This window comes from Dendrobates tinctorius, unplaced genomic scaffold, assembly GCF_039654945.1.
Source record: "Dendrobates tinctorius isolate UK_male_01 unplaced genomic scaffold, ASM3965494v1 ptg000324l, whole genome shotgun sequence".
Taxonomy (NCBI): Eukaryota; Metazoa; Chordata; class Amphibia; order Anura; family Dendrobatidae; genus Dendrobates; species Dendrobates tinctorius.
This window is the reverse complement of record NW_027361991.1, coordinates 1,768,320-1,790,987: the sequence shown is the minus strand read 5'-3', so window position 1 is coordinate 1,790,987 and position 22,668 is coordinate 1,768,320. Positions and strand designations below refer to the sequence as shown.

General features: G+C 45.4%; 1 protein-coding gene across 1 annotated transcript in view; it reads right to left on the bottom strand.

Annotated features, from left to right (window-relative positions):
- LOC141074128 (uncharacterized) overlaps positions 1-18,908 on the bottom strand; it is a 59,907-nt gene extending 40,999 nt beyond the window's left edge. The window contains exon 1 of the mRNA XM_073561658.1: positions 18,801-18,908. Coding sequence (XP_073417759.1) covers positions 18,801-18,846 — 46 coding nt within the window. The 5' untranslated portion in view covers positions 18,847-18,908. The remainder of the gene's footprint in view (positions 1-18,800) is intronic.
- Positions 18,909-22,668: the final 3,760 nt, after the last annotated feature.

The following is a 22,668-nucleotide window of genomic DNA, read 5'->3' as shown; positions in this document are numbered from 1 at the left end:
ACAAAGCACTGGAGACTTCTAAGGTGGCCAGCAATGAGTCCAGACCTGAATCCCATAGAACACCTGTGAAGAGATCTAAAAATGGCAGTTTGGAGAAGGCACCCTTAAAATATCAGGGACCTGGAGCAGTTTGCCAAAGAAGAATGGTCTAAAATTCCAGCAGAGCATTGTAAGAAACTCATTGATGGTTCCCGGAAGCGGTTGGTCGCAGTGTTTTTGGCTAAAGGTTGTGCAACCAAGTATTAGGCTGAGGGTGCCAATACTTTTGTCTGGCCCATTTTTGGAGTTTTGTGTGAAATGATCAATGTTTTGTTTTTTACTTCATTCTCTTTTGTGTTTTTTCATTTAAGACAAATTAAATGAAGATAATAATACCAAAGAATTTGTGTTTGCAATCATTTTCAGAAAGAAACCGAGTATTATCTGACAGAATTGCAGGGGTGTCAATACTTTTGGCCAAAACTGTACTTTGACTTGGATCTGGACATGAGGATGGCTCAGGCTTATACAGTTGCTTGCCATGAACAGAGGGAGAGAGAAAGAGGTAGCGAAGACGGCAGCGGCGGCGTTTGTGGATACATCCCATTATTGAACTCCGGGAGAGCCATGGAGCATACCACACCCTCTACAGCGAGCTCCAGGCAAACCTGGAGAAATTTACAGATTGTACCCGGATGTCCCAACAAAGCTTTAACGATTTGCTTGGTCGGGTCCAAGAAGCCATTCGGAGACAGGACACGCAGCTCCGGCGTGCGATTACTCCTGAGGAACGGCAACTGGTCACATTAAGGTACGTAATATTGCAAAACCAATGCCTGCAGAATTTTCTTTGTTGTGACATGTACTCTTCCAAATTGGCAGAATTATAGTTCTGCCATGTATTTAACAAAAAGCTGTGATTTTTTTATGACATGTAATGAACAAAAGGCTGCAGATGTATTTTTATAAACTTTTTTTTTTTTTAATTTATTGTTGGTGTTTTTAAAATCCATATACAGAAGTAGAGTTGAGCGACTTTTGTTTTTTTATGGTCGAGTTTCGTTTCGTGAAACCCGACTTTTCCAAAAGTCGGGTCGAGCAAGATCGTCCGATTATAGGGAAAAGTCGGGGTTGTCCCGAAACACGAAACCCAATGTATGTCAATGGGGAATAAAAGTCGGCAGTGAGAGGAGGACAGGAAACACACCTACAGTGCCCATTTGAATGCCAAAAGCATCAATTCTTCTTACTTAAGCTTGTCAACCTTAATTAACTTCATAATACAAGTTACGCACTGAAAAATGGGGGTTATTTGGCTACAGTTGTGGGGGGGTAGGGCTGGCTGCAGGTTTTCATGTGCCCTGGGCGAAAGAGCGCCCCTTTAACACATACCACAACTCATCATGCTCCGATACGGCAGAGAAATAGCGGTATAGTACAATGAAAAATACTTCACTTTTTGCATCTCATGACGAGGCCCATCTATTTCTCCATACAGAATCATTGGTCCCATATAATGTTTGAAACAGTATATGATGAGCTCCACATAATGCTACAGTATATGTTGGTCCCCATGGATGAAGCTCCACTGTCTTATGGGCCCAAATAATGCTCCAAACATAATGGGCCCCATTTCTAATGCTCTAGTGTATAATGGGCCCTGTAAATGCTGCTCCAGTGTCTGATGTCCACCTTTGGAATGTTCCAGTGTATGGTGGGCCCCATCTATCATTCTCCAGAGTATAGTGCTCCCCAAAAATTGCTGTCCCAACATTGAAAACAATGAAATAAGTCTCCTCGCTAGGGAATCCCTGTACTAGTCTGGACTCCTCATCGTCCCCATCTTCCATCTCACTGCACAGTATTTCAACCTTGCAAGTGCTGTGATCCTGAGCAAGCGGGGGGGCCACTCATTGGTGACGGCACTGGCACAGGGCCCCTGATAGTACGGTGGTGTGTCTGATGGCGGGTGGGCCGAACCTGCACTTTCATCTGCAGCTTCCTCTTTGTCACCGTGTAAGATGGAACTGTATATGGGAAGGGTAACCTGAGTTTCATCAGGGTCAGATTCAGGTCGTGTAGCGTGCGAGGGGAATGTAGTGGTCTGGGTCAATGTACCAGCAGATTCATCGAGCAGTGGCTGGGCATCAGTGCACTTGTGTCGCCCCCAGGAGTACGGTCGCCACAGTGGCATTACCTTCTTCCTAGGGAGTGTGATGTCATGCTTGGGAGCAACGAAGGATCTCTCTAGCAGGTTAACTGATTGGGCGGCGTTATTCCCACGAGTCATGACCCTCCAAACAGCGTTCATGAAGGCAAAGTGTTTGTTTTACGTGGGCCGTATGGTTGCAAAGCTGAACCTTAAAGGAATGTCCAGAAGGGCACCACCAGGAGTGGAGCCTACGGCGTAATTTGACTCAACACGGGCAACCTCAACAATGCCAGCTACAGAACAGATGCAAACATTGCAAGCTTAATTCCGTTAACGAACGAGACTCCGTCATGCCCCGCGGTCCGAGTCCGGCTTACTAGAGGGACACGTGAGGCTCTGTCCCATGAGATTGGCCAATAACTGGTGTGTCATGCCCTTACATGTCCGTGGCTGCATGTGCGCTACACTGAAAAGGCCAGCGTTTGTCGCTTACAGGTGCAGATAACCCGCTGAACAACGTTAGTGATGGGGATCACTGATTACAATTATTACTCGCGAACGATGATTTCCCAGTAAGTGCAGGTCAACCGCAGTTCCGGAATTAGGCCTAACCGTCATTCCTGAAAAAAATGAAAAACTTACGTGTGCAAACCACAAGTGCTGTAGCTTGCTTAACAGCTCGCCAGCCGTTCTCACGCCCAGTATGGGTTACACGTGATTGCACAAAGGTGAGAAAGGGTACCGTATCCCCGGATAACATGTATGGATAGCGTACACATTCAAAAGATATGTCTATACATCAGGAGGCAGGCTCAGACGGTGTTAGGCCCAGTATGGCTTGCACGTGATTGCACAAAGGTGAGAAAGGGTACCGTATCCCCGGATAACGTGTATGGATAGCGTACACATTCAAAAGATATGTCTATACATCAGGAGGCAGGCTCAGACGGTGTCAGGCCCAGTATGGCTTGCAAGTAATTGCACAAAGGTGAGAAAGGGTACCGTATCCCCGGATAACATGTATGGATAGCGTACACATCCAAAAGATATGTCTATACATCAGGAGGCAGGCTCAGACGGTGTTAGGCCCAGTATGGCTTGCACGTGATTGCACAAAGGTGAGAAAGGGTACCGTATCCCCGGATAACATGTATGGATAGCGTACACATTCAAAATATATGTCTATACATCAGGAGGCAGGCTCAGACGTTGTCAGGCACAGTATGGATTTGACGGCCCAGACTACACAGCGGAGGAGCAGGGAGAGGTAAAGATTGCAAATGCTGGGGCCCTGCCCAAGCAAGGGGGGCCCACTCGTGGGCGTCGGTACTGGCACTGGGCCCATCATAGTACGGCGGTGTCTGACGGCGGGTGTGCACCACCACCGTCAGAGACACTTGATTGCACTATGAGGGACCCTGTGCCAGTGCCCGCGCCCAAGAGTCGGCCTACCCACCTGTCCAGGGCAACGGCACTCGCACGGTGTCGTGCGCTAGGTGGTGACCCCGGCCATGGGGGGGGAGGCAGCACAGTTAGGGAGTTTTAGAAAGTGGCATATGTTGATGTTGGACATTCAGCTGATGCAAAAGGCGAAATAGGTCAAGTCCCAGGAAGAGGTGGACCAAAGCAAGCCATTTTTCTGTCACCCTATGTGTCATCAGGGGAAGGTGGGACAAAATCCTTGGAAACCCATGCATGGTTTATTTTAATGAAGGTTAGATCATCCACATTTTGGGTTGACAGACGGGTCCTTTTTTCTGTCAGGATTGATCCAGCTGCACTGAAGACTCTTTCCGATAGCACACTTGCAGCTGGGCAAGCGAGCTCCTGTAAGGCATATTGTGCCAATTCAGGCCAGGTGTCCAGTTTAGGAGCCCAATAGTCAAAGGGGAATGACCTGTGTGGGAGAACATCGATATGGGAGGAAAAGTAGTTTGTAACCATAGTTGACAACTGCTGTCTCCTGTCACTTTCCATCGATGCTGTATTACCAGTTGTGTGAGCGGTATTTGAAAAATCAGTCCACAACATTGTCATGAAACCCCTGTCTCCAACGCCACTTCTGCTGTGTGCACCATGAACACCTCTGCCAAGCTGCCCCCGGCCCGTACGGCTCGTGTGAGAACCATCACCGCTGCTGTGTGCTGGGAATGCCTCAAGCAACCGATTTACCAGAGTTGCTTGTTTATTAGCCAATATTAGGTCAAGGTTCTCCTGTGGCATGATGTTTTGTAATTTGCCTTTATAGCGTGGATCCAGGATGCTGGCCAACCAGTAGTCGTCATCGTTCATCATTTTGGCAATGCGGGGGTCCCTTTTTAGGATCCGCAAGGCATAATCTGACATGTGGGCCAATGTTCCCGGTGTCAATGATGCACTGCGAGTGCTGGTTGGAGGAGCACTTTCTGGCAAATCCACATCCCTCCAGTCACGCACAAACCCTGTACCAGACCTTGCCACGCCAACATTTTCACTTGCCCCACGAGATGCATCCTCCTCCCCTAAGTAATCATCCACATCATCATCCTCCTCCTCCTCTTCTTCCTCCAACTCGTCCAGGAGAGGTCCCTGAGCAGACAATGGCTGAATGTCATCAAGGATTCCCTCCACCTCTTCCTCCTCGTCAACATTGGCTGCAGACGCCTGCTCCTTAAGGTGCGTCAAAGTTTGCATGAGCAGACGCATAAGTGGGATGCTCATGCTTAGGATGGCGTCGTCTGCGCTTACCAGCCGTGTGCATTCCTCAAAACACTGAAGGACTTTACATAGGTCTTTCAGCTTCGACCACTGCACACCTGTCAACTCCATGTCTGCTCTCAAAGTGCCTGGCCGTGTATCCTCCCACAAATGCATTATGGCCTGCCTCTGCTCGCACAGCCGCTCCACCATGTGCAGGGTGGAGTTCCACCTTGTTGCAATGTCGATAATTAGGCGGTGGTTGGGAAGGTGGAGCAATCGCTGCAGCTTCTGCATATGAACGGAGTGTACAGGCGACCGGCGGATGTGCGCGCACAGTCTTCGCACCTTCTGGAGCAGGGCTGTTAACTCCGGATAATTTTTGAGGAAGCACTGTACCACCAGGTTCAAGGTGTGAGCCAAGCAAGGTATGTGGCTGAGTTTTGAAAGGGCTATGGCTGCCACAAAATTATGGCCGTTATCACTAACTACCTTGCCTGCCTCAAGATGTTCACTGCCCAGCCATGACTCAGTTTGTCGCTTCAAGTACTCGGCCAGCACCTCGGCGGTGTGTCTGTCGCCCAAACACATCATCTGCAACACAGCCTGCTGATGCTTTCCACTAGCTGCTCGATAGGGGGACACCTCGTGTGCAACAGTGGCAGCTGCAGATGGAGTGCTCGTACGACTGCGCTCTGTGGACGAGCTTTCGCTTCGCTTCTGGAGGAGGAGGAGAAGGAGGAGGGTGGAACGCCTACAGCCAACTGTTTCCTATACCGTGGGCTAGGCAGCACTGTCCCACCACCGCTGTCCCCTGTGGACCCTGCATCTACCACATTAACCCAGTACGTAGTGATGGACACGTAACGGCCATGGCCATGCCGACTGGACCATGCATCAGTTGTGAGGTGCACCTTTCCACTCACTGACTGCTTGAGTGCATGGACAATGCGGTCTTTCACATGATGGTGGAGGGCTGGGATGGCTTTGCGAGAGAAGAAGTGGCGACTGGGTAGGTCATAGCATGGTACTGCCTAGGCCATGAGCTCGTGGAAAGCTGCGCTTTCCACCAACCGATAGGGCATCATCTCAAATGAGATTAGTTTGGCAATGTGGGCGTTCAAACCCAGTGTACGCGGATGAGAGACTGAGTACTTTCTTGACCTACTCATAGTGTCTGGGAGGGTGAGCTGGACTTGAGAGCTGCATATGGTGGAAGTAGCGGTGGACAGGGCGGACTGAGAGAGGGTTGATGATGCTGATGGAGTTGGTGTTCTTTCTGATGGCCTAGATTCAGTATTTCGTTGATATAACAGTGGGATTCCCTGACTGCTGTGGCCTTGCAACGACACCTCAACATTTGCTGCTGTGCTAACCGGTGGGCTTACAGTGGGGGAAACAATGTAGCGTTGCTGACTACCTTCTTTGTGATCAGTTGCACATGTGGCACTTGAGGTTTGGTGTTGTGTCCACGCTTGCAAGTGCATGCTGGTTAAATGTCTAAGCATGCAACTGGTATTCAAATTTTTCAGATTTTTCCCTCGGCTAAAGGTCTTTGCGCACTTCTTACAGATAACCTTGGCCTGATCATGAGGATTTTGTTCAAAAAAGTGCCACACTGCACTCTTCCTACTTTGGCAGACATTTTGCGGCCTAGCACGCTGTGATGTTTTGACCCTCTGGACAAGCTGTCCAGCAACTCTTTTGATTTTTGGAACCTGTCTTTGGAGTGCTCCGGGCCTGCCAGATAACAGCTGTTGCGATGTTGATGTCTGCTGTGGATGCTCCTCATCTGAGCTATTGGAAGCAACACCCTCTTCCCCCAATGGATGCCAATCTGGGTCAACAACTGGGTTATCCATCACCTCCTCTTCAATGTCATGTGCAGCTTCCTCTGTGTCACCGTGTATGGTGGTATAGTGTGTGGGAAGGGGCACCTGAGTCTCATCAGGGTCAGAATCTGGCTCTGTACACTGCGAGGACAATGTAGTGCTCTGAGTGAATGTACCAGCAGAATTATCTATCAGCGGCTGTGCATCAGTGCACTCCATGTCAGATTCATCTTGGCCTGGGTAATTCACCATTTCACTTGATAATCCAGGCATGGTATGTGAAAACAGCTCCATGGAGTAATCAGTAGTATGGCCTGCGTCATCCTTCAATCTTGGTTGTGGTGAAGGACACAAGGAAAGGTGTGGTTCATGAACATGAGCCTCCAATGACGACTCAGTGCTTTTACTTTTTACAACTTCAGAAGAGGAGGCGATAGAGCTGGAGGCTGAGTCAGCAATGTAAGACAAAACTTTTTCCTGATGCTCTGGCGTTAAAAGCGATTTGCCAACTCCTAGAAAACTAAGCCTTCGAAGCCTTATGGAGCCAGACGATGACGCAGGCTCAACACCTCCTGCATTCGGTCCTATTTTGCTTTTGCCACTACCATCAGATCCACCACCAACACCATCATTACCAGCTGCCAACCCCCGACCAATTCCACGGCCTCTTCCACCAGCCTTCCTCATTTTTGGTAGAAATGTAGATAAAATCCTACAAACTATATAGTAATGTAAAACAAGGTACAAGGTGTCTATAGGACAGGGGAGATTTAGATTTTCTGCAGACACTTGTGGATACTGGACACTTGGATTGTGTGAGGCCCACTGAATATCACAGCGCTATGTCACAGGCTCGATGGCACAGGTGTGAAAAAAGTGACTAAAGGATAAGGGAGATTTTGAATTTCTGGGAGATTTTGAATTTCTGCAGACACTTGTGGACACTGGGCACTTGGATTGTGTGAGGCCCACTGAATATCACAGCGCTATGTCACAGGCTCGATGGCACAGGTGTGAAAAAAGTGACTACAGGATAAGGGAGATTTTGAATTTCTGGGAGATTTTGAATTTCTGCAGACACTTGTGGACACTGGACACTTGGATTGTGTGAGGCCCACTGAATATCACAGCGCTATGTCACAGGCTCGATGGCACAGGTGTGAAAAAAGTGACTACAGGATAAGGGAGATTTTGAATTTCTGCAGACACTTGTGGACACTTGGATTGTGTGAGGCCCACTGAATATCACAGCGCTATGTCACAGGCTCGATGGCACAGGTGTGAAAAAAGTGACTACAGGATAAGGGAGATTTTGAATTTCTGCAGACACTTGTGGACACTGGACACTTGGATTGTGTGAGGCCCACTGAATATCACAGTGCTATATCATAGGCTCGATGGCACAGGTGTGAAAAAAGTGACTACAGGATAAGGGAGATTTTGAATTTCTGCAGACACTTGTGGACACTGGACACTTGGATTGTGTGAGGCCCACTGAATATCACAGTGCTATGTCACAGGCTCGATGGCACAGGTGTGAAAAAAGTGACTACAGGATAAGGGAGATTTTGAATTTCTGGGAGATTTTGAATTTCTGCAGACACTTGTGGACACTGGACACTTGGATTGTGTGAGGCCCACTGAATATCACAGCGCTATGTCACAGGCTCGATGGCACAGGTGTGAAAAAAGTGACTACAGGAAAAGGGAGATTTTAAATTTCTGCAGACACTTGTGGATACTGGACACTTGGATTGTGTGAGGCCCACTGAATATCACAGCGCTATGTCACAGGCTCGATGGCACAGGTGTGAAAAAAGTGACTACAGGATAAGGGAGATTTTGAATTTCTGCAGACACTTGTGGACACTGGTCACTTTTGGATTGTGTGAGGCCCAATGAATATCAGAGCGCTATGTCACAGGCTCGATGCAGCAGGTGTGAAAAAAGTGACTACAGGATAAGGGAGATTTTGAATTTCTGCAGACACTGGACACTTTTGGATTGTGTGAGGCCCAATGAATATCAGAGCGCTATGTCACAGGCTCGATGCAGCAGGTGTGAAAAAAGTGACTACAGGATAAGGGAGATTTTGAATTTCTGCAGACACTTGTGGACACTGGACACTTTTGGATTGTGTGAGGCCCACTGAATATCAGAGCGCTATGTCACAGGCTCGATGGCACAGGTGTGAAAAAAGTGAATTGTAGAATTGGGCAGAATAGGAATCTCCCTAGAGTGTAGGTCTGTAAGAACGGAACAAGTCCTCCACTTATCCTTCCACAGTGACACACAGATAGCTTCACTGAGGCTGTGATAACAGCCGTTACACGATACTGTGTGAGGAACGTACACCGCTGTATGGTGTGAATAAATGCACGCTCAGTACCTTAGCAGGACAAAAAAAAAATTGGGATTGCTTTTAAAAAAGCAGTTTGCAGAGCAGTGGGGAAACAGCAATGCAGCTGTCAGGAAGCCTTAGAAGGCAGCCTAACAACCAACACCGCTGATCCACCACAATAAAGCCTCCCCTTGCACTGCACACACAGTGACTGGTGTGTTGTACAGGCAAAATCGCTAGCAGCAGAAGCAGTTTTTTTGTCTTCTTCCCTTCCTAACGCTCTCCCTACAGAATCAGCAACCTCTCCCTATGCTAAGATCGGCAGAAGTAAGATGGCGGTCGGCGTGCACGCCCTTTTATAACCCCTGTGACGCCCACCAAAGCAAGCCAATCACTTGCATGCCCTTCTGAAAGATGGTGGCGACCCCTGCCTATGTCATCACGTTGCCCACAGTGTCCGTGGATCCTGATTGGCTGAAAAAGAGCGCTAAACAAACTTTTGAAACGCGACTTTGGCGCGTAAGTCGCCGACCTCGTGGCCGACCTCATCCTAGGGTCGGGTTTCGTTTCATGAAACCCGACTTTGCCAAAAGTCGGCGACTTTTGAAATTGTTCGACCCGTTTTGCTCAACTCTATACAGAAGTAATATTTGTTGTTTTTTCTTTGTTTCCCAGATTCCTGGCAACTGGAGAAACACTCTCTTTACTCCACTTCCAGTACCGTATTGGAATCTCCACGTTGTCTGGAATTGTAGCGGACACCTGCCGGGCTTTGTGGAATGTTCTCTGTCCAGAATTCATGCCCCTGCCCACTGCTGAAAAGTGGTTGGAAATTGTTGAAAAATTCTGGACAGTATGCAATTTCCCCAACTGTTTGGGAGCGGTGGATGGGAAACACATCCGGATTATCAAGCCAAAAAGAACTGGATCGGAGTACTACAACTATAAAAAGTACTTTTCTACAGTACTCATGGCCATTTCGGATTCAGACTGTATGTTTGTAGCAGTGGTCATTGGGGCATTTGGACGTGGAAATGACTCCCAGGCCTTTAAGAACTCGGACATGGGCCAGAGGTTGTATGACAACCAATTCAATTTCCCCATGCCACGGCCTCTTTCCAACACTGAAGGTCCCCCACAGCCCTTTGTAATGGTTGGTGATGTGGCATTGCAGATGTGCCAAAACATGCTCAAGCCCTACTCCAGCCAGGACTTGGACCACACAAAAAGAATTTTTAATTACAGGCTGACCAGGGCCAGAAGAACTGTAGAGTGTGCCTTTGGTATTCTTGTATCCAGATGGCGCATTCTCGCCACAGCCATTAATCTAAAACTGGAAACAGTCGATGAGGTGGTGAAGGCGTGTGTGGTTCTATATAATTTTGTCATGGTTAGAGAGCATCCAAACTTAGATCTTGATGATGTTGCTCCTAATCTTGGTGGGACAATACACATGATTGGAATACAAGACTAGAAGGATACAACTTATTTGCAAGAAACAGACTTGATAAACGAGGAGGAGGTGTCGCATTGTATGTTAGAAACGCGTATATCTGCACAGAGATTGAAGCTTCAGAGACTGGGAGTTCTGTGGAAACTGTTTGGGTAAGAATACAAGGACAGAACAATGGAAAGGACACCATTGTAGGCATTTACTACAGGCCGCCTGTGCAAGCTGAAGATATGGATGAACTCTTTATGCATCAAATGGCCAAGTTCTGAAAAAAAAATATGACATAGTTGTCATTGGAGATTTCAACTATCCAGACATTTGTTGGGAATCTCTCTCAGGCAAAACTAACAGGACAAGGAAATTCTTATCCTCTCTTGCTGACAACTTTATCTTCCAAAAGGTAGGGGAGAAAACAAGGGGAACTGCTACCTTGGATCTAATCCTTATAAACAGGGAGGAAATGGTTGAGGAGGTAAAAGTGGCTGGGACCCTAGGAGGTAGCGACCATGCTATTTTAGAATTTTGGATAACTAGAGGAGGAAGACCTGTGAAGACTCAGACGTCAAGGTTAGATTTCAGAAAGGCAGATTTTAAGGGATTCAGAAAGAGAATTGGAGGGATCCAATGGCTGGATATCCTTAAAGACAAAAATGTCCAGGAAGGATGGGAAATCTTGAAAAATGAAATTCTCAAAGCACAGTTGTTAACAATTCTGAAAAGAGGGAAGAATAGGAAGCATTTAAGGAAACCAGGATGGATGAACACAGAACTTAAGCACATGCTAAAAAGGAAGAAAAAAATGTTTATAAAATGGAAAGAGGGAGGCATATCTAAAGAAGAATATAATGCTGTCTGCAGAACCTGCAGGGCAAAAATCAGATTATCTAAAGCTGAAAATGAATTGAGGCTTGCAAGAGATGTCAAAAGCAATAATAAAGGATTTTGGGGATATGTCAAAAGTAAAAGAAAAGTCAAAGATGCTATAGGATTTTTACAGGATGAAAATGATGAAATGGTAAGACAGGATGTTGAGAAGGCTGAACTTTTAAATTCCTATTTTGCATCTGTTTTCTCTAAGAAAGGAAATGTAGCATCAACTGTTATTCACTGTCCTATTAAGGGAATAGAAGAATCCAGGATATCTATAAACAGAAAGATAGTGAGGAAACACTTAGCTAACCTAAATGAATTCAAGTCTCCAGGTCCAGATGAATTACACCCCAGAGTACTGAAGGAGATAGCAGAAGAAATTTTTGAACCCCTCTCCATAATCTTTGAAAATTCTTGGAGAACAGGAGAAGTGCCAGAAGACTGGAGAAGAGCAAATGTTGTTCCTATCTTCAAAAAGGGGAAGAAGGTAGACCCAGGCAACTATAGGCCGGTGAGTCTGACTTCTATACCAGGAAAGATCTTTGAACAAATTATTAAACAACATGTATGTCAATACCTGGATAAGAATGAAGTGATTAAACAGAGTCAGCATGGGTTTTTAACTAATAAGTCATGCCAGACTAACTTAATTTCCTTCTATGACGGTATCACTGATTGGGTGGATCAAGGAAATGCTGTAGATATAGTATATCTTGACTTCAGCAAAGCATTTGACAAAGTCTCTCATACAATCCTTATTGAAAAAATGACTAAGTATGGAATGGACAAGGCAACTGTTAGGTGGATTCATAACTGGCTTAGTGATCGGACCCAAAGAGTGGTCGTAAATGGCTGCACATCCAGTTGGAAGAATGTCTCAAGTGGGGTACCACAGGGCTCTGTCCTGGGCCCTGTATTGTTCAACATCTTTATCAACGATTTAGATGAAGGAATTGAGGGTAAACTGATTAAATTTGCTGATGACACAAAGCTAGGAGGGATAGCTAATACTAGAGAAGAGAGAGAGAGGATTCAAAAAGATTTAAATAAACTGGAGAAGTGGGCAGCAACTAACAGAATGGTTTTTAACAGGGAGAAATGCAAAGTACTACATCTGGGCAATAAAAATGAAAAAAGCATATACAGAATGGGAGGAATAGGCCTAAGCAACAGCACATGTGAAAAAGACTTGGGTATACTAATAGATCACAGACTGAATATGAGTCAACAGTGTGATGCAGCAGCAAAAAAGGCAAATGCAATTCTAGGATGTATTAACAGAAGCATACAGTCTAGATCACGTGAAGTCATTATTTCCCTCTACTCCTCTTTGGTCAGACCTCATCTGGAATATTGTGTCCAGTTTTGGGCACCACATTTTAAAAAAGACATCAACAAACTGGAGCAAGTTCAGAAAAGAGCGACCAGAATGGTGACCGGTCTGCAAACCCTGTCTTATGAGGAAAGGTTGCAGGATTTGGGAATGTTTAGTTTGCAAAAGAGAAGACTGAGAGGAGACTTAATAGCTGTCTACAAATATCTAAAGGGCTGTCACATTGTAGAAGGATCAACTTTATTCTCATTTTCACAAGGAAAGACTAGAAGCAATGGGATGAAACTGAATGGGAGGAGACACAGATTAGATATTAGAAAAAACTTTTTGACAGTTAGAGTGATCAATGAGTGGAACAGGCTGCCACGAGAAGTGGTGAGTTCTCCTTCAATGGAAGTCTTCAAACAGAGGCTGGACAGACATCTGACTGGGATGATTTAGCGAATCCTGCTTTGAGCAGGGGGTTGGACCAGATGGCCCAGGAGGTCCCTCCCAACTCTACGATTCTATGATTCTATGATTCTAATCCATTGCCTGAATTTACTCAGCACCCTCTCAGGTCATCGATTGAAGTTGGCCAAATGAGGGACCAATTTGTGGCCTACTTCATCTCGGATGTAGGCCGGGTGGAATGGCAAGATCAAATGGTGTAAAAATTTTTCTTGTTGTTGGGTTAATAAAACACTGTTTTGATACCTGTACTGAGTGCATTCTGTGTTTTTACACTCCCAATAGTATTATCAACTCGCCAGGTGTACCAGTGAAATCATGATGCTGTGTTTTGTGCATCATGAATTTACTAGTACTCCTGACCAGGTGACTATACATACACACACACAAGTTGTATGACCGTTATCATCTCGACAGTGTGTTCGATAAGCAGCGACGGTGGAGATAATACAACTAATATTTTTGTCACATGGACCAATTTAAAAAAGAAAAAATTGTTGATGCACTGGCATCCTTTACTTTTTATTACACCAAAACATGTGACTATAAGTATTATTTGTGCGATCACCACTGTGGCTTGAGTTTGAAAACACACTGGAGACATAATAGAGTTTATACAACTTCTACCATACCTAGGCCTGGTGTATAACGCGTATTGAGTTCACAAAGTTACCACACATGGGCATGACAATACACATATTACTTAAACTGCAGCATCTATAAAGTCTGCTTCAAATATATGTGTATTCACCTGCCCAGGTGTGATAGTGATGATGATACAAGGCCAGGGTATTGGTGAAGTAAATATAACATTTATTTTCAGCATCAGGTCATCAGTTTATTCCACACACTTAAATAGAGTATGTTGTTAATTACTAGGTATATCTACAGTTCCTTGCCTTGTCTCAAAAATAGTTAAATGATGATGGTGCAAAAAAAGGCAAGGTAACAATAGATATGCCTTGCACTCAACACCATCCTCTATGCCAGGGTTTCCAAAATCTAGTCCTAAATGTCCACCAACAGATCATGTTTTAAAGATTTCCTTTTTTTCTTGGGTCAGGTGAACAGTTATCACCGGAGTAATGGAATTACTTAAAACATGATTTGTTTGTTGGCCTTGAAGACTGGAGTTGGGGAACCCTGCTCGATTCAGTCTGTGCAATATTATATGACTGAAGAGACTGGTGCTGAAAATACAAGTCACATAGATTTGTTTTTTTTGACTCCCGATATCTCCATTACTGATGTTTCTTGTGTCAGTCTTGGACATATGTGTTGTCCAAAAAACCAATCTATATGACTTGTATTTTCCACACCAGTCTCTACATTCTTCTAATATTGTACAGACTGAATTCAGCAGGGTTCCCCAACTCCAGTCCTCAAGGACCACCAACAGAGCATGTTGTAAGTATTTCCATTGCTCCGTTGATATCTGCTTCACATGAGCAAAAAAAACGGAATTCCTTACAACATGATCTGTTGGTGGACCTTGAGGGCTGGAGTTGGGGAAAATTCAAGTCATATAGACTGACACAAGAAACATGTCTCAGTAATGGAGATATCTGGTGTCAAAAACGCTAAGTGTACGGCGCGGTGTGTGTAGTCGGCGATTGACACAGAAATCAATCCAAATTTTTTGAAAGCAGAATTGCACATTTATTTTTCCACAAAAAAAAAAGAAAAAAAGATTTTATTAGGAATGATGTTTTGGGGAAGATTGGGATACTTTGGGGGTGTGGAAAGACGAGGAACGGCTGGAGGTTGAGGAAGCGGTTCTAGGAGAAGGGGCGACGAAAGTACTGGGGAAAGGGAGCTCTGGAATGGACATGGAGGCTGGTTGAGACACATTAGGAGGAGAGGGTGGATGGACAAACAAAGTTGTTTTTTTTTTTCTTTGATGCAGGAGTATCCTGCCTGGCCCGACTTCCACCGTGTGACCGTCTTACTTTGCTCGACCGCTTGGAGATGGTGGACCGTGGCATTGACCTGTAAAAGATGGAATGTGGGTCACCACTCTGCTGCTCTGTGGTGGTTGCGGTGCTCCTAGAAGTGGCAGTGGCGGTGCTCCTAGAAGGAGACAAAGTTGTGTCGGTGCTCATAGAAGTGGCGGCGGTGGAGGTGATACGAGGAGACAAAGTCGTGTCGGTGCTCCTAGAACAAGATCCGAGCAGGAGAAGTTCTGGCGGGACTCATAGGAGCAGAAGTGGTGGTGGTGCTCCTTTGATGGGGAGTAGTGGCGGTGCTCCTTTGATGAGGAGTGCTGGTGGTTCTCCTTTGATGAGGAGTGCTGGCGGTGCTACTTTGATGAGGAGTGCTGGCGGTGCTCCTTTGATGAGGAGTGCTGGCTGTGCTCCTTTGATGAGGAGTGCTGGCGGTGCTCCTTTGATGATGTTGACTGGTGGTGTCGGTGGCCCAAGCAGGTTCTGTGGTGGTGCTGCTCCAAGCAGGTGGTGCAGTGGCGGTGGTGGTGCTCCATACAGGAGCAGCGCTTGCCATAGTGGTGGTGACGGAGGAGTGTCCAGCAGCACTCGGACTTGGGGTGGTGTAGTGGTGTCCGGCTTGGCTTGGAATGCAGGTGGCCATGCAGCGGTATGCAGCAGAAGTCGGTATGGAGGTGTAGAGAGTCAGCGGTGGCACTGTTGGAAATGACACCACTGACTGCTGCACATACCGATTCTGCTGCATAGCCTGCAAGTAAGCAGTGTTGCAGGCCTGCAACACACTCAGCTGTTGCTCAGGACTAAGGTGTTCCGCCATGCCCTTTTCAATTTTACTAAAAAATGGTGCACTGGTCTGTTGAGGTCGGCCTCCAGACGGTCAAGGCACTGGTCGACAGAGTTGAAGTGGTTTTCCATGTGGTTAAAACCACGTTGCATGAGTGAAAAAACGCCTTCCACTCTGTCGGACAGCGACTTGAGGCTGGCATGAAAGGCCTCGCTCAAGTCCATAAACTCGGGCAAGACATTCCTTTCCAAGGCCCTCTGCCGCTGGCGGGTAGTGCCCGCATAACCAGTGACAGAGACCTGTGAAAGGGGAACACCAGCTTCCTGGTCAACAGCTGTCCGTGTTGCTGACCTGCACGCTGTTTCCTGGCTGTCAGATGGCTGTGACGGGTCCGAGTTCGACCGATGAAGGACCACTCCTGGGACAGGTTGCAGGGTGCTGCTCCAGGTGCTGTGGAAAGAAAGGGAAAACATTACTATCATGCATTAACAAGAAGCATCAGCTGTTAAATAGAAAAGCACATTGTAATACAAAAAAAATAATAATACTTACGCTCTGCTGGCAAGAACCAGTCTCAGGAAGCCAACTCGCGATAATAGCGGTACTTTCTTCTGCGCCTTGCCGCTGAACCACTGCGAACCTGTCCCTCAGCACGGACATCAGTGTTGAAGCGGTCCTTCATCGAGCGCCAACGTGTGCGGACTTTGTTCACTGTTGGAAAAACAAAGAAAAAACGTTATACAATGCACTGATGGCAAGATCATTATCAGCACACACACCTGATAGAACTTTGCAAACAGTCAATGCGGCATCATAAAATAATTCTATATACAAAGCAGTCACTGTTGATCCTGAGGACACTGTTATGTTTCTTGCTAGAATATATGTAGCAGCAAACACAACGGTATCATCAAGAGCAAGAGTGAAAGCAGGATCAATCCTGCATTTCAATACACAAGGCAATCACTGTTTTTCCAGAAGGCATTGGTGTGTTTGATACAAGAATATATCTTGCCACAGACACACCTGTACCATCAGGACCAAAAATAAATGCAGCATCACAGAGCAGCTTTATACTTACTGAATGCCCTTTTTGAAGTTGGAGAGGTGCTGTCCCAGCCATCCATCATCGCTGCGGCCACCTCATTCCAGAGCTGCCGGGTCACCACTGTGTCTTTGTACTGCTGGTCACGGCTGTCCCACAACGGGATACGCTCCTCAACGAGGCGGATCAGGTGCTTGTTGTCGATGTAAAATTCTTCGTCATCCCGTTGTGGTACCTAGAAAAAAAAAAAATTAGAATCTTTGTAATTTTGGAGAATGAAAAAGATAGAAAAAGAAACAGAGAAGAAGCAAGATAAAAGATGAAAATAAAGACAGAAAAAAAAGGAAAGACTATATACTAACATTGCGTCTCCTCGCCACGACTTGGCTACGCTGCTCCCGCTCAGACTGCTCCTGCACTTCACCTTCACTGGCCGTGTCCGATGTCTGTAAAGAAAAAAATTATTACACATTTCTAGAGGTAGCAGCTATACTTACCCAAAGGCAGCAATATCCTCACCTCACGATCAGCTTGGGACAGTTCTTGCCGAGATGGCGAATAGACCGATCCAGAAGAAGACATGCTGAAATTTAAACAAAAAATACATTAGTACATAATAAATTGTACAGGACACACAGACATTATGTTGAAGAATACTCACATTTTGGCTGCTGAAGCTTGAATCCAAGGCTCTTGTCTGGTCTTCTATTCAAGGCTGTCTGTAGCTGCTCTTCTCTTGCTCTCTGTAGCTGTTCTTATCTTCAAGGCTGTAGTGGTGTGGCCTTGAAGACACCTTCTTTTATCAACACTCCTCCCAAACAATGTTGCTTGTTTAGAGGGAGGTTTAAATAACTGTCTAGACATTGTTTACTCAAATCACCTGCGTGCACAAAGCGCTGACGTGCGCGCATCCAAGCCCACGCCAGCGACCCCATAGACTGTAATGCGCGCCAAGAAGAAACCGCAACCTCATTGTGCATCTTGAAACAGCCACACCACTAGTTTTCAGAGAGTCCATTATTTCAGCTGATGTTATTTGTGGGTTTTTCTTTGCATCCTGAACAATTTTCCTGGCATTTGTCACAGGTCACAGGTGAGGATATTACCTTTAGTAGCCATTCAAACCCATTTGTGTCAACTTGCTATCAGGCCAAAATCACCAGGGTATGTGAACTTTTGATCAGGGTCATTTGCATGTTTTGGGTTGTCATTAGGATTTAAAAAGAGAAAACACAGTAGTTTGACAATAAATGGCTTCACCCAACCACTAACCATGGGTGGAGAAAAAGTTTGGGTGTTATCATTCATATTCTCTGAAAAAAGACCAAGAAAGCAAAAATTCTGCCGGGGTATGTAAACTTTTGAGCACAGCTGTATAACCCCTAGAAACTACAGACATGGTGAGAATGTTCAGATTCTTTTAGAATGGTATTATAACTCTCACCATCTAATAGGGGGATATATAACTGTCATAAGTGTTGGTGGTCAGGCAAGGCACAGATTGCATAGATTTATGGAGCAGTGACAGCTGCCCGCCAATCCACCAACCCACCACTAGCAGAGTGCACAGTTTGCAAAAAAAAATAGGGGGTTGCCAGTAATGATACCCGTTAAGGGAAGCAACGTGAACTACGCTAAAAACCCTAAGTGGCTGCATAGTTTGTTTCTGCACTGTTTTTTGCACTTTAAGCCCAGAAGGGTTCCATTTCATGCTGGTCTCGAATATATTTTAAAGAAACAGATTAAAAGTTATTTTTTTTATGTCCCTCATTTGCTATTGAACAATTCATGAATTAGTGATTTTTTTTGTCATATACCTTTGCTATTGTTGAAATATCTGTTTTGTGTACACAGTTTCTATGCAAACTTATGCGTGAAGATTAAAAAATATAAAACAAAATGGTCACAAAAAGATAGAATAGAAATATAGCTGGAGACTTACCGGATATCAAAGCCAAAAGAGAGAGGAGAACCAATTTGGTTGCCATCTTCGTAGTTATAAGCAAAACCTGTGAGATGTCAATGTTTCCAGGATAATCTCCAGAATGAAGAGAAACTTTACCCTACAATTACATAGAAAGAAGAGAGGAGGATATTATTCGTTTATAATGAGCTTATGCAAATGAAGGATCAAAGGCTAAGAAGGAAAGACTGTGAAAAGTCCCTAATTCCTTCAATTAACGTTTATGTTTTGCGTTTAGTGAAAGGCGCGCTCCTGGTGCCGTCAGAAAGTTCCTGGGAGTTCAGAGTCTATGAAGTCAGTTCAACTCACTGATGTCAGCGCGAGCGCTGTGGGAAAAGTTCTAAAGCACTTCTTGCTTCCTTCAGAAATTCAACTGAAATTTCCTATTTTTCCATAAAAAAACAATTTGGATTTATTAAAATTTAAATTTTTAAATTTTGACTTCTATACAAGTCATTTTACAGTAAGGAATGTTTCTTAACATTTTTTTTTCCTGTAAAATGCAATTTCTCGTCGGTTTGAAATGTTTTATTGTCAGTCCTTTTGTTCTGTCCTCACTAAATGAAGCAGAATTCATGTAGCTATACAGGCAGCTAAACCGCTATACCGGGGTCCAATAAGGAGACAGTAGTTGAATCTGTGCTTTATTGAACGTGATGGTATGTTGATGCGTGGTGAAATTACAAGCAAACATATATATACACTTAGTCAATACAGGAATTCATATATACATAATACATTATAAATCAACATCTGCACTAATAGCTAACTAGGGGAAGAACTAATTAACCAGGCTAATATGAGACAGGAATTAGATACAGGAAACATAAGTACATACCAGCGATGCTATCACAAGGGGAGAAGAGAAATGAGATGCTTCCTGAATGCAGGCAGAAAGAAAATGGAGAACTAGAGGGAAATGGAGGCTGAACTAACCATAATGCTTTGCAAAACCTACCAGAATGCACTGAAACGCATACCAGAATGCACTGCAACGGAGGGAAAAAATACATGCATCAAAGTGAAAGTAAAATAACACAATAATACTGCAGTGACTCTAGTCACTAGAGGGAGCCAAAAACACTGAAAACATTAACAAGCAAATAATTGAGGATTATAAATCAGATGTTGGAGACAGAACACCTTTAGTGATGAGCGAGCGGTCTCGTCCCCTATTCATCACTCGCTTGACCATCAGTGTGCTCAGGATGCTTGTTACTCAGCGAATATTTTCAAATGCCCGAGCGGGATCTCGAGTCTGTTGGTTGTGGCATTACTGTGATTGGATGGCCACATAGCGTCACCAGATCTATATAATACCCTGTGATGTCATGCACGGCACGCTGTACCCCGGACAGAGGCAGCATAGGGAGATATAGTGGTGAGAGAGGGACAGAATTGCAACTGCATACTAGTCAGAGATTCAATCTAATTTATATGTCTTCGTAGGGCTAATTATCATCAATATTAATACAGCTGGTAGCAGCACTTAGAGAGACATTGTGCTGTAGGACTTGATGGGGTGAATTGCACGTTCTATATGCTATAGCCTGCAACTCATGCCAGAAGTCCTTCTCAGGGCTTATCATATTCTTTTTGCTCTTAATACTGAAAATTGTTCTGAGCAGGGAAATATTATACACAACTTTTACTGCAGCAGTTGTGCATCAAAAGCATACAGCCAGACTTGGTTGGTTATCAATAGCATTGCTATATTGATACTGCAGTCTAACACGTCCATCTGAATTGGGAAAATTTGCCTGGCATTGCAATACTGCAATTTTTTTGAGCAGTGAAACAAAGAAAAAAACAATATGGGATACACACTGGTGCTCCACCGTTAGAGAACCTGTTAGAGTAGCTGCAAGTGAAAACAGGTACTTTGCAAGATAAAGTGCAAACAACAAATGCCAAATATGGATTCACTGTGCTTTTACTCAAAAAGAGACCTGGAAACAATACAAAAGTTGTTGTCTCGTGATGGTACACTATGTACTAATGCATCCCCGCTGTGCTGGGTAGCAATAGATTAAGCACTTACTTGTAAGTAGAAGCTTGATGAGAATACTGCATTCTGCTAGCAGACAAAGAGCCGCGGTATGAAAACCGGGGAGTACTTTCCCACCGTGCCAATGATTGAGATACAGGGACGTGTGTAGGCAGAAGTTCGTGGTGGGCTATGGCCGAAGCACCGCCGCTAGCAAACTGCAGGAAGAAGGAAGCTGGGAGTGTGACGTCACGTAGCTGGCTGCTAGGCTGGATGGGTAGCAGTATGGGTCAATGCTGAACGACGCATTTAGAGGGACGCAGTCCCTCTTCTTCAAGGTTACAGGCATTGTCTCTACCCCGTCCTTATAACCATCCCGGTTTGACTCCGCCTAAGCTATTAGAATAACAACACGCCTCCTCCATAGAAGCAATTGTCGCGCCCTGGGCCGTGGGGTACTCAGTACCGGGGCCCGTCGACTTCAATGGGGGATGGTGTCACAGCGGCTGTGACCCGCTCCATGGCCCCAGGCGGACAAATGAAAAGGAAGTTTGTTTGTTGTTGTGTAAGTGTAATAAATTGGGGATAAAGTTTATAGATGAATGAATATGTGACGCCACCTGTGGTATTCTGGTCAGAGATGACCAGCGCTGCGGTGTTGTTCCTCTGGGACCGTTGGTGTGACGCAGCTGAGGTGACAATGGCTCTCCACAGGTAGAGCAATAGTCCCAGGGCTGTTGAGTGTGGTTTCAGGGGATATGGTGACAAACAGTGTGGAGGATGTAGCAGTGCTGAGTGTTGGATGTAGAAAGGAGACAAGGACTCAGTTGAATGCAGTTCCAAAGGGCTTTACTCACAGTCTGGTGCACACAGATGCCCGCTTCAGTGCTGAGTCCTCCAGGTCAGGGGTCCAATAAACTTCCGGGTAGATGAGTACACCCCTCCAACACTCTCTTTCAGTATGTTTCTTCCTAGGCTGTCTCACTGTGCTAGTTTTCACTCTCCTTCCTCCCTTTCTAGAACCTTCACAGTCAGTGTCCCAGGCCGGATGCCGCGGATCCTGTCAGAATTCGTCACTCAGGTGGTTCCTTGATCCTACTGTATATGGCTGCCTTTCTGGGAAGGTAACTGTGGGATTTGATGTGGCTCATACAGCAACCACAGCTGTCAGCTTGCTAGTTAAGTTCGTTGTTTACTTTGCTAGGCTAGGGGCTGAGACCCTTCTGTGACCTAATTTCTTCCCCCACCTGATAGCAATCAGCGTGGGACTCTAGAAATTCCACTCTTTCCTCCCGGGAGCTTTCCTCCAAGCCAATCTATCCGGCAGCTCCCCCTGACAGGAGCTGTTCCAAGTGCATCCTTCCACCTGCTCTCCCCTGAGGGGACTCCCCTAACTGCCTTCAAATTTCCCACTCTTGCTCTAAGCTCCGCCCACTCGCTGTTCCCATTGGCTGCTCTACATCACTCCACTTTCTAAGCTCCTCCCCTTTTCCTACTTTCTCAACTGGCTCCCAACACCTTTTCCTAGCCAGTCTGGGATGAGGCCATCCTCCCTAAGGGTACACCGAGGTGCCCTGACTAGCTAGTGTGTGTGTTGAGTGCAGTGTTAAGAGTGTGGTGAGGTGCCCCCAACTTACCCGGTCATGAGATACCACACCTCTGGCTGAGATGCAATACCTCTGTGGCGACTGGACCCACAGGGGCGCCACACAATTACATGGCCTCATAGCTGCAGAGTGGGTGTCATATAGAAGAATTGAATATAATGTGCATGACACATATTAAAGTGGCTGGATATGTATAACAAAAATAAAAAAGTTAAAAAATGTACTTTATTGATAAATTTATATTAAAATTATC